The sequence below is a fragment of the Limanda limanda genome, chromosome 23, assembly GCF_963576545.1.
Source record: "Limanda limanda chromosome 23, fLimLim1.1, whole genome shotgun sequence".
Lineage (NCBI taxonomy): Eukaryota > Metazoa > Chordata > Actinopteri > Pleuronectiformes > Pleuronectidae > Limanda > Limanda limanda.
Window position 1 is genome coordinate 1,273,404 of NC_083658.1, and position 16,926 is coordinate 1,290,329.

Sequence of the window (16,926 nt, forward strand, 5' to 3'; positions counted from 1 at the left end):
GAGCGAATCAGCTGCATTACTCAAGAGCGAGAACGAGACGTATCAAAGGAGATTTGTTTGCTTATTTATCACACACACACACACACACACACAGACACACACACACACACACACACACAAAGTGCTGAGCCTGATCTCCATCGTTGTGTGTCAGTATAACAAGTTACACTTTGACTTTCCACCTCACAGAACAACTTGTGTGTAAATCCTGGATTAAATCACCTCATTAAATCTGGATTACACACAATATATTCACAGGGTTTGAAATATCAATTTGTCATAAAGCCGAGCTGAGACACTTATCACTTATCATCAACGTGCTTCCTGCTGCCTAATGCCTGATCAGCTCGTTATGATTAAATATTAATACAGCGGAAAACAATATCTCATCCTATGAATACAGTTCCCAGCTCCTGGTGTTTACTCCTCGGCTGCTCCTCTCACACTAGCCTCTCAGACCCTTTTCCAAATCTAATATACCCATCCATAAATAGCTCACCTATCGAGCCCATATTTGGCACGAGTGACGTGTCACCGTCGCCAATCCGGAGCAGAGGATGCGCCAGGCCCCGCCCCCTTCCACGCTCCAGCTCCGCACTAATCACTCCTCCCACGCCCATTTGCCTTAAATGGACGAGTTGATTGACAAAGCAGATAACGCCCCTTCGTTTACCAAGCTCCTCCCCCTCCCCTGGCTCCGCATGGAGCCTCCATCTCCTCCAGTCGCTCTTTACGCACCGGGCTCGGTAATGCGCGCAGGTACCGGGACGCACGCAGCTCCTCCATCGGACTAATATGAGAGAAGTGGATGAGGAGGTGGATGTAGAGGTGTGATATCTCAGCAGAGAGGAGGACGCGCTTCTTTTTTTATTATCTGTGGACCGTTACTTTATTATCCCAGCACCAGCATGGACGTCCTGGCGAACCACAGCATCTTCCAGGAACTTCAGCTGGTGCACGACACCGGCTACTTCTCCGCCATGCCGTCGCTGGAGGAGAACTGGCAGCAGGTAGGTCTCAACTTCCACCTCCTTCCTCCTCCTCATCCATCCTCATCCATCCTCCTCCTCCTCTTCCTCCTCCTGCACAGCGGAGCTTTCCCCTGCGATACAGGAATCAACTTTCTCCATCCTCCAAAGCGAGGTTGCATGTGAGGAGTTGAGGGAGAAACCGGGAGAAACTGGGGGAGATGCTTCTTCTCTCTCATAGATCTGACATTTCTCCGTTAGAGAAGGCAAAGTGGATGATATGCGGACCCACGCCGGCGCGTAATAAAGCTGTCAGACGCGATCTGGAAAAGATGAAGATGCGAATCCCCGTAATAGAGAGAGGATTGGTCGTGAATTATAGATCCGCATCCCGCAGATTACTGAGGAGAGGTCCCTTCCCTTATTCATTATAGATCTCACTAACATGTCTGGCTTTGTACCATATTTAAATGCAAGGGGTGAAAGAACGTGCGAGGGAGAGCCGTGTAGGAAAGAGAGAGAGAGAGACACACACACACACACACACAGACACACACACACTCTCCCTTCACACAACTTCAGTGGGTGAATATTAAGAGGAACATGCTGATGGAGGCTCCTGCTCCTGTTTGACTCCAGTGAACTGTGACACCTGCTGGGTTTGTTGTGTGCATCCTCCAGATATTTCATCTAATGTCACTGATACTTGTAGGAAAAACGTTTTTTCTTGGGTGTAAAATAGCTTTAAATGCTCCTGATGCACTTTATCTTTGTATTTGCACCATTAACGTGTGAAAGCACCATCTACCTGTATAACCAGACTCCTGTACTTTCATATTAAAGCTCAGATAAGGGCCATGCAGCCGCTGGTCACCTGCATCACTGCTGCTGCTGGTAGTGATGCTGCTGCTGGTAGTGATGGTAGTGATGATGGTAGTGATGCTGCTGCTGGTAGTGATGCTGGTGCTGGTGATGCTGCTGCTGGTAGTGATGCTGCTGATGATTTCCATTCTGCACTTCACAGACCATGCAGGCAGCCAGGCAGGAAAAAAATCATTGCAAGGAAACCTGATGCCGGTATTGTTCCTCCTGCAATAGGAGCTGCAGCTTTCCCCATGTCTCTGCTCCATGCGTAACATGCATGATGGTAGGGGGGGGTAGAGAGAAGCCGGTGCGTGACCGTGCACGTCCATCCCTCCTCGTGGTCGGAGCAGCCCTAATTGGCGTCCTACTGTTCGCCCACCGACGCATCTCTTCATAACAAGTCTCCAACTCCCTCCCAGCCTTCGACTGTCAGTGGATTTTAAATTGCAAAAGGCCTACGTGCACTCGGAGCTGCTTCTCACCCACAGCCTGCATATGAAAAATCAATACCTGATGCAAATGTGAGGGAGAGAGAGAGAGAGGGAGGGAGGGAGGGAGGGAGGGAGAGAGGGAGGGAGGGAGGGAGGGAGCTGCATACAGGCACAAGGCTGAGGGAGCTCTTATCTGTGGAGACTGGAAATGTCAGTTTTCTTTGACTGTCTGCAGCTTTCTCTCCACGAGACAACGTCCATTTTGGAATTACACAAACCCACAGTCTGTTAAACACATTTGGATTTAGTTTAATTTCTCACAACCAAGCTGATACGCACATTGTTTATTATTTTGCATGAGGAAATGCTATATTTTCTCTTGATCCCTGGCTTCAGAAAAGACTAAAGAAAGAAACGTCTCAGCTTGTCTGATCCTGATGATCTCGAACCTTCAGCTTCTGTCAGTTTCATTTCATCATCATTCTAATTCAAAACAGGAGCAAACTCTAACAAATCTGTCAAAATGGAGAAAATACCTCATTCATAGAGTTTAAAACCCGATTTGCTTTCGCACATTCAGCTTCTGTCAGTTTCATTTCTTCATCATTCTAATTCAAAACAGGAGCAGAATCTAATAAATCATAAATCAGTAGAGTTTAAAAACAGATTTGCTTTGCTCTTGTGTCTCATCACAAGTCTTTGCTCATGAAAACCAGATTAGTTGAGTCCTTCCGGGCCCAGTGACCACGCCGTGCCCCCCCGCTCCTCACGCAGACGTGTTCCTGGTGAACGGCGTGCGCTCGCTCGCTCGACATGAAGACGCCAGCGAGACCCGGAGAACAGAGGAGTTATGATCCTCCGCTCGCCCTTAAAAGCAGTTTGAGAAATCCCCTCTGTGTTCCCCGGCACAATTTAGAGTTGGATGCTTTTATGGCGTGTGATGGTGAGATAGGACGCCGTTGTCGCCGGCCCTTAAACGTCTCCCTGAGAGGCGATGGCGAGAATGAAGCCTGTGTCCCCTGTGTGTGTCTGTGAGGCAGGATTCAGCCGGTTATGGAAGGACCGGGAGCAGAAAAGAAGGGAAAGTGTTTGGGGCGTCTGCAGATGGCACATGTGAGGCTGCTATTTGTTCCATTATTGAACCGAACGCTGCCAAACTGAACCGAGCTGCTGTCTGGCTTCCAGGTCCCAGTACAGTGGTTTGTTCAGAGGAGGAACAAGCAGCCGGCCGGAGCTGGATCTGGATCTGGAACAAGCAGAGATGATCAGAACTCACTCGTTATTTTGTGGAACCCACAGAGTCCCTCAAAGCAGAGAGGACACGTGTTGTGTTGCGTCTTCACAGAATTGGCTCGTTAGCTCGGCTGCAGTTTCCAGCTTCTTTGTAAACTGGAATCCTCTCGCTTGAATTCACACTTAAACGTTTAGCTTCATCCTCCTCAGGTTGAGATGTTGGAGACAAACATCTGGACGGAGCTGCAGGTTGATGATCTGACTCCAGCCTCAGCACTTGACCCTGATGGGGGGGGGGGGGTGGTAACAGGACACCACACAAATGGCTGTGTGTCTCTGACCTGAGGACACACACCAGACCCTCCAACACATATACTGTCCCTCAGGGGCTCGACACACACACACACACACACACACACACACACACACACACACACACATGTGGGCTGAGTGCCTGATGTCTACCCAAGCGAGATGTCTGTATGTTGCCGCCCAGTTGCATTATGGGTAACTATATGTGGATGTGGACAGATTGCACGTGTCTTGGATGTTTCTAAATATGGAAGCAGCAGCAGCAGGGCGCTCGGGCGCGACCTCCATATGTAAACCCCCCCCACCCCACCCGTGCTCAGATGCATCCACTTATAAACGCCGCTCGGACGCCACTCCGTAACACGCACACGTCCCGGGCGAGAGCAGCGGCGGCGGTGGCAGAGGAAGTTGCCGAGCACGCACATTCTCCCGACTGCAGGGTTTCACATTTCACAGTCCGGCGGGCTCGAGACCCCCCCCCACACACAGACAGACAGTCGCAGATGAAGAGGTTAGATGGGAGAGGAAGAGGAGGAGTCAGAGGAGGAGTCAGAGATGCATCAGCATGGTGACCCGCCCCCTGTCGGCCTCCAGAGGGAACACGATGAGGAGAGAGAGACAAGAAAGATCCAGCAGAAAATCTGTGATTATCCATATGAATCCATAAGTGTGTGTCTGTGTGTGTGTGTCCGTGCACGCTTGTGCGTTTGTGTCTCAGTTGATTATGTAACCCTCAGTCGGCCACAGCTGCTTTCTCACACACGGCGGGCGTGATCGCAGCCAAGCGCCCCCCCCTCCTCCTTCCTGTCTGCGTCTTCCTCCATCCCTGGTTCTCTCCGTTCTCTCCTTTTCTTTCCTCTTATAGAATTAGCACACTATGGATTTTCCATCTCTGCAGAGCTGTTGTGTAAAGCTCGGGACTCGTGTGTTCTCCCCGAGTCGCTCCTCTTTGGGTTTTTTGCGGAAGCCGGTTTTTAAAACACATCCCGTATATTCCCCGTGACCTTTTTACCAGCCCCCTATTTCATGTAAGTTTATGCAAATTCAAATTAAATCAATCCCGTAACAGGCACGGCTCAGTCTTCTTCCAGCTGGAGGAGGAAGGACAAACTGGAGCTTAATCTTATTTGTCTCCGAAGAGCTCCTGGTAGTGTCTCCGCTCGGCGCCCGAGGCTTTATTAAAATGTCACATCAACTGTAAGTACAAGGAGAGGAATTCCTCCAATCAGGTTTGGACACTCGCCAGAGAAGAATTTGGTTAAATCCCCTTTTAGTTTAACTGACGCCTGCTTGCATTGGCTTGATGCCTGTGACAAAGTGAAGGAAGCAGGAAGCAGGAAGCAGGAAGCAGGAAGCAGGAAGCAGGAAGCAGGAAGCAGGAGAGCAGATTCCTAATCGCTCACATTATTCAGCAGCACTGGTTTCCAGCTGCAGTTCATCCAGAGACGTCCTCCCAGGCTCCCACGCGACCCCTCATGACGCTCCGATGTCAAATATGAAATTGCTTTCTGGCCGCGTTGCTTTGCTCACGTCTCACCCGATAGCGGTCAGAAGATGTTGAAGATGGATGCCACGTAGAATCTATCTGACATGACTCGGGCCGTGACGCACACACAGGCATGAAAGAGAAGCTCTGTGCACAAGGAGGCAAGGCTCCTCAGTGTTTAGACACAAGGTTATTACTCAATGCTGTGATTCTAAGAAAACAGTCATGTCTGTGTAGGGCTGGTGGAGCCGGAGCGATGAGTTCATCTAATTGGGACGAATGCATAAATTAACTGGAAGTGCAGAAGCTCAATTTGGCTCCGGAGCAGCAGTTATGTTAACAAGCTGATTTCCAGGAAAGAGTTGAAGCATTTCAGTTTGTTATTTCATTTCTAGAGATTCATTAATCTCTGCTGCATTCACACACTCTCCCTTCTTTGTATTTCCACCACACCGCCTCATGCATGTGCACAGGTTTGTGTGTGCGTTGTGTAATGAGATGTGCGAGCGACCCCCTGACCCAGTAACATCCATTCTGCCATAAGAGCGCTTAGTGAACTCTGCCACCTCGGCCTCATCACTCAGCTGAGAGGCGCTGGCCGGGGAGAGCCGCCTGCCACGGCTTTATGGGCGCTGATGAAAAGGTGGGAAGCGCTGATGAGAGAGAGAGAGAGAGAGGAGCACGGAGGAAGCGTTCATTTGTCTGACGCTTCGGTGACTGGGCCGTCGGAGAGAGAGGGAGACGGGTGAGGAGGAGAGGAGGGAGAGCGGAGGGGGGAGGCAGTGCGGTGAACAAGCATATCTTTATGTATGGCTTCCGTCTGTGAAACGCTCTGCCACCCCAGGTTTGATTAACAGAGAGGAGAGGAGCCAGTCGTTTCTTTCTCCTCACACCAGCACGCTTGGCTTGGCAATGACTTTCACATCATTTGAGGCGAAATCGGGAAGCGGTTACAGCACCTCACAGTGATCCGACACGCTCGGCTTCTGCCATCCGGCGTGGAAACCACAGGGAGGGAAGAGGAGGAAGAGGAGGAAGAGGAGGGAGGGAAGTCTCAGGGACTCGTTTCCTGCTTTGGAATCATTCTCTCTCTCTCTCTCTCTCTCTCTTCATCTCATGATGTCTCCTGCTCGCTCTCCCTTTGACCAAATTCTGAGAAGACAGTTTTGAGGGAATCACAGCTGCCTGGTTGGATTGTCTCCACTCTCAGCCCCGGTTTTAAAGTCAGTCCCTCCGCGAGAAAGTCGAACTCGGGAGAGTTATGCAATCAAAGTTTTGCACATTGCCGAACAAAAGGTTCTTTTATTCGGAGAAACGACGACATGAATAAAAGAAGCAGAGGAAAAACTTGCAGAAGAAATTGATGCATAACAAGAATTTACATCCGTTTCCACAGATATTTCATTAAGTTTTCAACCATGAAAAGACAAGATGTGTCTGTTAGAAGTGGATCATCTGCTCAGTGGGTTCTTATCCCTCGGTTGAGATGGATCCAATCATAAAATCTACTGAGAAGGTGGCAGAGAAATGGCTTCTCTACATTTTATCACAAAGACAATGTTCTTACTTAGATGCAACAGCGATATCAATAGCGTGTCGTGTTTGTTTATTAAGTTTTCATCACCGTTTTATCCAAAAAGTACATTCCTTCATTTATTGGCTGTACTACAGAGATAATAGAAACGTGTATAGTAGAATCTGTCATGGGACAAGTTACAGTAAAGAGCTGATTTCCTGTTTTCTCCTCCTCTTCCTCCTGCATCCACACTTTGTTTAATCCTGCAGCCTGAACACACACACATTTGGAAATGCACTGGCTTTGGTATCAGTCACATATTCACAAAGTGTCCAGGCATTTTATTTTACAGCCACCATTGGCTGTGACATACCAAGCATTACATCCCATCTCCCTGCCTACCTGTTGCTAGGCAGCCTTGGCAAGCACCAAGACCAGTTTTTGGCCTATTTGTTTGTTTAGCTGTCAGTCTGAGAGGCTAATCCCCCCCCCCCCCCGAGGGACGGGAGCCATCCAGGAACCAGAGATCCAGCCATGTGGACCATCTCCCTCCAGAGATGGAGCGAGACAACAGGGGGAGGAGGAGGTGGACGGGGGGGGGGATGAGAGACAAGGGCAATTTGCCCCGAGTAAACAACGCTGCTTGTTGTTGTCATCGGACGCCAGTCATCAATCACGGGGCGGAGCTCTGAGTGGCGACAGCAGCAAGGACGCAGCTCTGGAACGGGTCGGACGCTTCAGACGCTCGCTGGTGGAGCCGTGGTGACTTCAGGAGAACGTGTGCTTCTATGGGAGGAGCTTATCTCCAGGTTGAGACCAGGAGAGACTTGTAGCTGTATTATGCAAGCAGTAGAACGTGTGTGTGTCCTTGTGGGAGTCCATGCACTCAGTGTGTGTGTGTGTTTGTGTGAGTTTGTGGTTTGCATGCCAGCCTCATGCAAAGCCACCGGTGTTTTTCCACCTGCTACGACTCGCTGCTCCAAAGCTGCTCGGCCGCCCGGCCAGTGAGTCGGGTCCTTCATCGTTTCCTTCCCTCGGTCCCTCTGTCCTTTCTCTGACGAGTCCTTATCCCTTCTTCTACCTTTATCTCCTCCTCTTCCTCGTCTCCTCTTTCTCCGACTTGTAGATTATTTACAGGAGCCACAATGAACTAAACTACATTATCAATTAAAACCTTATATTCTTCAGGTGGTCACAAATCCTGGATATACTCTTCCAATCTTCCTCTTCTTCACTTCTTCTGTTCTTCCAATCTTCCTCTTCTTCACTTCTTCTGTTCTTCAAAGCTTCTCCACATCATTTCCTTAAGCTCCACAGCTGATCACACCTGCTTCTGCAGCTTGAAGCCAGAGGTCAGGTGTTCAGAAGCTGATAAAAGATGTTCTCAGTTGTCAGCAGCTGATGCTAAATTCACCGTAAATATAAAAACTGGGTCCCAGTTCACCCTGAAGACTCTGGTTTCCCCGGCCAACCGGCTCCGTCATGTGGTTTCAGCCGGTTCCATTCCCTTCAGGCTCCAGTTGTCTGAACACGATACGACTTGTGTCCTCAGAACCAGGCAGATTCAGCTTGATTTGGGATTTGCTGATATGTCAAAGCCTGGAAGCATCATCTTTCACAAAGAAATATATTGTTTTGACAGGAACAGAATTCCAGCAAGTGTCACCGTGGACAGGCGGAGGCTGCACCCGGCTCGGCTCTTCCAGCGGCCTGGGAAGTGCCCCTGTGTGATTTAATGAGACCTGAGGGAAGAGCCATTCATCAGCGTGACAGCGTACCTCTGCTCCCATTGTTCTGCTCTGGTATGTGAGCGGAGCACTGTGTGTTTTGGCCTTAATGACGGGCTGGCAACCCTGAGATTAGATGAATCTCTCGGTGCTAATTAAGATCCGAGCTGCCAGAAGACATCTGTGTTTCTCCCGTCCCGCCAGCGGCCGGTCGGACCTGTTTTACAGCGTCGGCCATCTTGATATCTTTGGGGATTTGTGCGTCTTGTGGGAGCTTTAAACTTTTTAAACAACTCCGGGTGTAAAATACTTGCCTTAAACAGGGTTCATACACATTTTGACCAATGGATTTCCATGACTTTTCAATAACTTTAAACCAAATTTCCATGACCGAACATTTTGTGAAATCTCGGTGTATACGAAAAAAGTGACAAAATGTAGTATTCAAACCAACAATGAGAATTCCAAGGCGTACAGTATACCTTAAATGACACAAACCCAAGTATGCCTGCCTATATTTTGAGCGTATTTCTTTAAAAGCATATGAATTATTTAAAACTCAGCGTAAATGAACTAGGGATGGGCATTCGATTAAATTGTCTAAATCGACCGTCTAGTAATTATGCCCATCCCTAAAATGAACCACATGAAACTATGAATGTAACAAATTTCCATGACTTTTCCAAAACTTTTGGAAGATTATTTTTTTCCATGACTTTTCCAGGCCTGGAAAAACACATTTTAAAATTCCATGACTTTTCCAGGTTTTCCATGACCGTACGAACCCTGCTTAAAGATAAAATCCACGATGTCAAATCATATCTTGTTTATAATTGAATCCTAAAAACATGAATTGAGCTCTTTGCTGTAAGTTGTTCCTGTGACTCATTTCTCTCCCTGGGGTTCATGTGATAAATCCTCCTGTTCAGAGCCGAATCAATAAAAGCAAACTCTGTACGTGCGGATCTGGGATATAAATAAATACCAGTTTGTGACTTCACAACATTTATGAATCCCGGCTGTGCGTGTTCTTCTTCTTCTCTCACTAAACTGACGCTGTCACATGAATGTTTCACCATCAGATCCGATTCCCCCGGCGCGTATTTCCAGGGAAGAGAATTTGATAACTTATGCTAACAAGAGCGAAGAAGGCATCCCCGTCCTCTTCCTCAACCCCGCCCCCCCACCTCCTCAGTCTATTGCCCCAGATATTATTTCATTGTAAAATGATGCCAATTAGTGAAGCCAGTCGCCGGTGGCCGTGGTCTGGCTGCTCCTCCGCTCCGGCACTGGGGAAAGTTATTTGGGTCGGAGGCTATTTCCAGCCTGTGATGTTGCCAGGAATCCTTCAGGGAGCAGCCAGTGTTTTATAAGAGAGCACATCAATAATTTTCATTGGTTTATGTTTGTGTGTGTGAGTGCGTGTTTGAGCAGGAAAGTGCGAGTTGGAGAGAGAGCGGCTCGGCGACCGGGTTTATTGGGTTTATGTGTTTCTACCTGTGTGTGCCTGGTGAGAGGAAAGTGTGTGTGTGTGTGTGTGTGTGTCTGTGTGTGTGTGTGTAAACTCTACATGTGTGTGCTCCACATGCATGTTCCTATGCTGCACCTGTCGTGACCCCATCTTAATTTAAAACACATTATCTCACCGGCCTTTAACCTTTGACCCCAGATCTTAATGCAGCTCTGACTGTGGATCTCACACTTTGCCCGGGCATCACCCGCTGACACAAACACAAACACACACACACAGACACACACAGCATCACACACGCAGCGAAAGGCCAAAGTCAATGAGTTCCTCGCACCTCCCTCAGTGCTCATACCCGCCCTCCCCCCCCCCGCACGCCGCCGGGCTGCCGTGGCGTGTCAGGATGAGATTGAGGTGAGAAGTCCTCGCCCTCCGAAGGCGCCTCCTGCTGAACGCTCAGCCGCTCTGCACTCGGGGGTGAACGGGTTCAGCAACGCCACGCCGCCTCCTCCTCCGCCTCCTCCGCCCAGCCGCATCATGAACTCAACTCACATGCACTCTCTCTCTCCCTCTCTCTCTCTCTCTCTCTCTCTCTCTCTCTTCCCGCCCTATCTCGTGGAGGCGAGCCCACAGCAAGGAGACGTCTTTCAATATTTTAAGCAGCTTGGGCTCGTCTGTGTCGCTCAGGTTTTGTTGTGTAAGCGGTTGTGTTTGCACGCACTCAGACACACACACAAAGTGTCTCCGATACACAACAAAGTCACAGGGATGTACACACTCTCTTGTGTAACTTCACGGATTCACCGACTCCAGCGTCTGAGCGAATCCACCTCGGCCTCGCAAGGACTGTTCCACTGACCTGCTTCTCTCGCCACTCGCTCGCCACTCGCCCCCCTCCCCGTAGCTTCTGAGCTAACCCTGCAGCTCGGGGGGTCGTGATGCTGAGGCTGAGGCGCCAACACACGATGCTAAATGTTACCAAAACACCTGTGAGGCAAAACTCAGGGTAAACACCGACGAGTCGACTGGACGTAAATAAACGGAGGAGGTTTCTTATCCAGCCGGCGAGCGGCGTGTGAGGAGGAAGTGTTCTGGTTCTTATCGGCGAAGGACTCGGCGCCACAGTGTCACTTCACGGCTCGTGGACGTGAGCCGGGTACCGAGCACCCCCCCGCCGCCCCCCCGCCCCACAGTGTGAGGAGGAAGCACAGTTTTTCCGCTTCACTGTTTCCTTTCTCTCGCCCCTCTCTCCGCTCCCCTGTGTTATCCTCGCCCCTCTCTCTCTCTCTCTCTTTCTCTTTTCGCCGCTCGCCACTCTTTTGTTTTCTCCGAGCCTTTTCCAGCCAAGGCCCCATTCTCTCGCCTCGGTCATTGTGTGCGGTAATGAAGATTAGCTCGCTCGCCCGCCGCCACACAATGGGGTCCCAGCATCCGGAGAGCAGACCCCCCCCCAAACCCTGCTGCAAGCTGCTCACTAACCACTGGTGTAAAACCTCTGTTGTCGCCGACCCCCCCCTCCTCTATCATCGCCTCCCACACACACGCGTGGCGTCCTGGCGTCGGCGAGCACAGACGGGTCCACGCCGCTCGCCGCACTCGGCCGCGCTGAAAGCAAACGGCTGATTGGATTCGGAGGGTTTGGACGCGCTCGGCGACTCACAGGGCGATCAACAGCAGCTCGCCCAAATCCAGTTAAAGAGAGACAGAGTTCCCCTCCCCAGGATTATAACACCCCCCCCATCCATCCCTCACCCGTCCTCCATCCCCGGCTACTCTCCTCTCTCTCCAATCTCATCCTCCTCTCCATCCTGTAACCTCTCAAAGTGCCTCTTCTCCTCTCCTCTCCTCTCCTCTCCTCTCTCACCCTCACCACCTCGACTTAACACCAGAACAAAGACGTTTTCCACACTTTGTCACGAGCCGTTTAGCCGGAGACGTCTTTATGTCTTTATGTGCAGCTGCACTTGTTGTGTCTCCGATGCTGAGGCCTCTTCATAAAGCTCTGAGTCGCTCTGCTCGAGGTCAGCAGATCTGCACCAGTTCAATCTGTTTACCAGTCGAGCTTCTTCCAGCGTTCAGAGGGAACACGTGTAGCTTCGGACGGATTATCCACATGTGACGGAAGCTGATGTGTGTCCTGAGAACACAGAGCGCCGTGTGTGTGCTCAGGATATCAAAATATAATTACTTTCCAACAGTTGAGATGTGATGAGAGGATTGATGTCGGAGATCTGTCTTTAATGAATCCAGCTTTTCAGAAATGCATGTTTCTTTTAATTATTCTTTATTTAATTGCTTAAAAAGAAGAAATCTCCAGATAAAGTTCCAAACGCTCAATAACACATTTTCATTTTCTGGAGCTTTTGATCATTGAACATGATCTCCAGAGGATTTCCAGACAGATGACTGATGTCGCCGAGCGATAGAGCAGCAGGAGGTCACGGCGAGAAAGTATGAACGCCATTTAAAAACAATTTTTCACCGAAGTGCAAAGAATCTTTTCTCATTTCTCTGGAAGGACGTAAATCCATCCAGGAGTTTATTCACAATCCTGCAAATTAACAAATGCAGATGAAGATATTACTGAACCAGTCACGTTTCCTTAAATGGTTCTTTTGATTTGTGTTGGTGTCCATGTTGTGTTATCGCTGGGCGAGCAGAGGGGGGGGGTCCCCGGTGTGTTTTCTGTTGTGTCTGCTCGTAGGAAGCGTTGGGAAATGTCTTCCTGCTCCATTAAGCAGAGGTCAGCAGGTTCTGCTGCTCTGAGTGCTCCATCACTGTGGATGAAAGCAGCTTTGAAGATCCCCCCCCATCACACAAACGCACACGTGTGTCACGCCGGCCTCCAGGAACACACACGTCTCTCCTGAGGAAACCGAACAACTGAACCTCACACGGAAAAGAAACAAGGCAATGATTGTGTCCAGAGAGCAAAGTGTTTAAATCTGTCCAACAAAACCAAAATTGAATATGCAGCCTCCAGTGCTCGTTGTGTGTGTTTGTGTAACAATCCAAACACAACCTGACTGAGTGTGAAGCAGGCGTCAGGTTTACAACACAACCAGCATCATTCCCTCAAACTCCGTCAGCAAATTGTGATTTAACAACTGGCAGCGTGTTATCAGCTGGAAGCGAACACAGTGTGTGGAGAAGAGCCCGGAGCTGACGGAGCAGCTGACGGAGGAGCTGATTATCACTGGAGGCTAATGGCGTCTGATAAGGAGGCGTGTGTAATTAAGCCGTTTCCGTGGCGTGTGTTATCTGGAGCTAGGTGAGGCTGGTGAGCCGGGAGAGAGGGAGCTGGGAGGAAGAGGAGGAGGAGGAGGAGGAGGAGGAGGAGGAGGAGGAGGAGGAGGAGGAGGAGGAGGAGGAGGAGGAGGAGGAGGAGGAGGAGGAGGAGGAAGAGGAGGAAGAGGAGGAGGAGGAGGAGGAGGAGGAGGAGTAGGAGGAGGAGGAGGAGGAGGAAGAGGAGGAGGAGGAGGAGGAGGAAGAGGAGGAGGAGGAGGAGGAGGAGGAGGAAGAGGACTTCATTCTTCTGTTTCTTCATCTCTGACCCGTCGGCCTCTTTCTTCTCTGGGACGGCAGATGAATGATCTCTGTCTCTGGCCTCTAGCTTCTTCTTCTCTTTGTGTCTCTGCTCCTTCCATCTCTGCACCTCCTCCTCCTCCTCCTCCTCCTCTCCCCTGAAGGCAGGTCCCACCTCCCCACCCCCCCCTGCTGATGACGCCACACTACTCTCTGAGGAGTCTGAAATCTGGGGGCCGAGGCTCTTAGCGAGTGCACGGGAAAGAGCAAAGACCCTGGAGGGGAGCTTAGGGAGAGTGTGCGTGTTTGTGTGTGTGTTTGTGTGTGTGTGTGTGTGTTTGTGTGTGTGCGTGTGTGTGTGGGATTGGGGTGGGGGGGTGGGCAAGTATTGCTCAGCGAAGTTATAGATTACCGTCTCTGTCAGCTGCGATGGCCACCGCTGATGAGCTCCTGCACGGTATCATTTCCTATCGATTAGACGCTGCGACGCAAACACACACACACACACTCAATACCCACGTGCACACACACACAACACACACACACACACACACACACACACACAAGCTGTTGGCGAGATGGCCACTGCCTCGGGCTGCTGGTCATTTAGCTGCCACCTCAAAGTGATGGCCTGGCCGGGCTCAGCAGATCAATGAGGGACAGAGACGCTATAACACACCGCGGCTGGAGGAGACACACACATGTGCACACAAACACACACACACACACAGACACACACTATGCTCTCTGAATTAAGTGCCTGCCCAAAGTTTTCTTTAGATAAAAATGCCAAGTGTGTTTGCAGAATTACAAACAGACACGACAACGAGTAAACAACCTCAGTGCGTCATGAAGCTGGAAGCAGCAGAAGAAGAAGCGTCCTGGTTGTGTGTCCTTGTTGTGCGTCCTGGTTGTGCGTCCTTGTTGTGCGTCACATTTCCTGGTTGGACTGAGAAGTGACGAGTTGTTCAGCTTCACCTGCAGCCAAAACTGTGACTAATTGCTCTCAGGGATTTGAATCAAAGCTGTTCTATCCGAGCCGAGGACGCCTCTTCTTTCCTGTGACACTCTGCGATTTAAATAAAAGCAATAAACACACTTGTCAGTTGTTTGAATGTGAAACTGCAGAAGAAGAGAAAACAGTTTTAATTCATCCGAGACGTGAATGTTACTCACTTTTTAAAACGGGTAATCAAACCTCGGCTGTGATATATGAAAATGGCCGAAGCGAGAGATTAAAATGTCACGTCGGTGCCGAGAAGGTTGTTTTGTTTTTTCCAATTTGTGGACGACAGACAATCAGAAGCAAATCAAAGATTGTTTTTCTGTTGTGACGCCACAGATGTCTCACTCTCACGGCAAATACGGGTTTCTATTCGCTACCGGAACCGAGAACAACCTCCGAGCTGAAACCTTAACGCTGAAAAGAACGAATCCGTCTGGTTCTGTAAACCAAACATTAACAATCCTCTGAAACCATCACAGCAAAACACAATAAGAGGAAACTAGAGAACAAACAAAATCCCTGATGCACCATAACTGTTAAATATATATTTATCATCACGTCTGTATGGTTTCTGTGAAGCTTCTCGTGTGAATCCATCAGACTCTGAACTCGGTCCAGGATTCAAAACTGTAAATAAAACTCTTCAAATTGCCAAATTGACATTTTTACACTTTGACCTTTAGGAAGTTTTCCACCCGTTTTGAGCCGTTTCTCCCGGTGAAGCTAAACGCCGCTCGGCTCCGGCTCCAGACACGAGAGCGGTATCACCTCACCCCCCCCGACTCCCCCCCCCGGTCCTGCCCTTGTCAACCCTGCTAGCATCAGCGCCGAAATATTATTCATAGCACCTTGTCTCTATCACGTGAATCTGTAAAAACTAAACACGATCATCCTAAAATTAATGAGCCGGATCCGCCCCCATTACAGTTATCTGTTTAGTGGTGTTTTGGGCCTCTTCTCCTCCTTCAGGGCGTTATGCTCCTCTGTTCATATTTATAACCCGGGCTTTTTATTAGCAGGCGGGGGGGTGGGGGGGGTAACAGTCGGGAGGCAGCCGGCGCTTTGATGGTGATGGCAGGCGGCTCGGCACAGAGAGAGGAGGAGAGGAGGAGGAGGAGAGAGAAGAGGAGAGGAGGAGAGAGGATCAGCTGCCAGGCCAAGAGGAGAGGAGGAGAGGAGGAGAGGAGGAGAGGAGGAGAGGAGGAGAGGAGGAGAGGAGGAGAGGAGGAGAGGAGGAGAGGAGGAGAGGAGAGGAGGAGAGAGAAGAGGAGAGGAGGAGAGAGGATCAGCTGCCAGGCCAAGAGGAGAGGAGAGGAGGAGAGGAGGAGGAAGAGGAGAGGGGGGGCAGAGGAGTGAGAAGAGGAGGAGATGAGGAGATGAGGAGAGGAGGAGGAGAGGAGGAGAGGAGGAGAGAGGATCAGCTGCCAGGTCAAGAGAGGAGGAGAGGAGGAGAGGAGGAGGAGGAGAGGAGGAGAGGAGGAGAGGAGGAGAGGAGGAGAGGAGGAGAGGAGGAGAGGAGGAGGAGAGGAAGAGGAGGAGGAGGAGAGGAGGAGAGTTGGAGAGGAGGAGAGGAGGAGAGGGGGGGCAGAGGAGTGAGAAGAGGAGAGGAGGAGAGGAGGAGAGGAGGAGAGAGGATCAGCTGCCAGGCCAAGAGAGGAGGAGGAGAGGAAAAGAGGAGGAGAGGAGGAGGAGGAGAGGAGGAGAGGGGGAGATGAGGAGAGGAGGAGGAGAGGAGGACTGAGAGGAGGAGAGAGGATCAGCTGCCAGGCCAAGAGAGGAGGAGGAGAGGAAAAGAGGAGGAGAGGAGGAGGAGGAGAGGAGGAGAGGGGGAGAGGGGGAGATGAGGAGAGGAGGAGGAGATGAGGAGTGAGAGGAGGAGAGAGGATCAGCTGCCAGGCCAAGAGGACAGGAGGAGAGGAAGAGGGGGGGGGGAGGAGGAGGAGAGGGGGGTGCAGAGGAGTGAGAAGAGGAGGAGAGGAGAGGGGGAGAGGACGAGAGGAGGAGATGAGGAGAGGAAGAGGAGGAGAGGGGAAGAGGAGGAGAGTAGGAGAGGGGGAGAGGAAGAGAGGAGGAGAGGAGGAGGAGAGGAGGAGATGAGGAGAGGAAGAGGAGGAGAGGGGAAGAGGAGGAGAGGAGGAGAGGGGGAGAGGGGGAGAGGAAGAGAGGAGGAGGAGAGGATCAGCTTCCAGGCCAAAAGGAGAGGAGGAGAGGAAGAGGAGGAGAGGAGGAGATGAGGAGAGGAGGAGATGAGGAGAGGAGGAGAGGAGGAGAAGAGGAGTAGAATAGGAGAGGAGGAGAGGAGGAGAGGAAGAGGAAGAGAGGAGGAGAGGGGGAGAGGGGGAGAGGAAGAGGAGGAGAGGAGGAGAGAGGATCAGCTGCCAGGCCAAGAG

At 50.6% G+C, this 16,926-nt stretch overlaps 1 protein-coding gene across 1 annotated transcript in view; it reads left to right on the forward strand.

Moving 5' to 3' along the window:
• Positions 1-908: 908 nt before the first annotated feature.
• Positions 909-16,926, forward strand: part of LOC132996901 (Krueppel-like factor 7) — a 34,367-nt gene continuing 18,349 nt past the window's right edge. The window contains exon 1 of the mRNA XM_061067264.1: positions 909-1,010. Within this exon, the coding sequence (XP_060923247.1) occupies positions 909-1,010 (102 nt within the window). The remainder of the gene's footprint in view (positions 1,011-16,926) is intronic.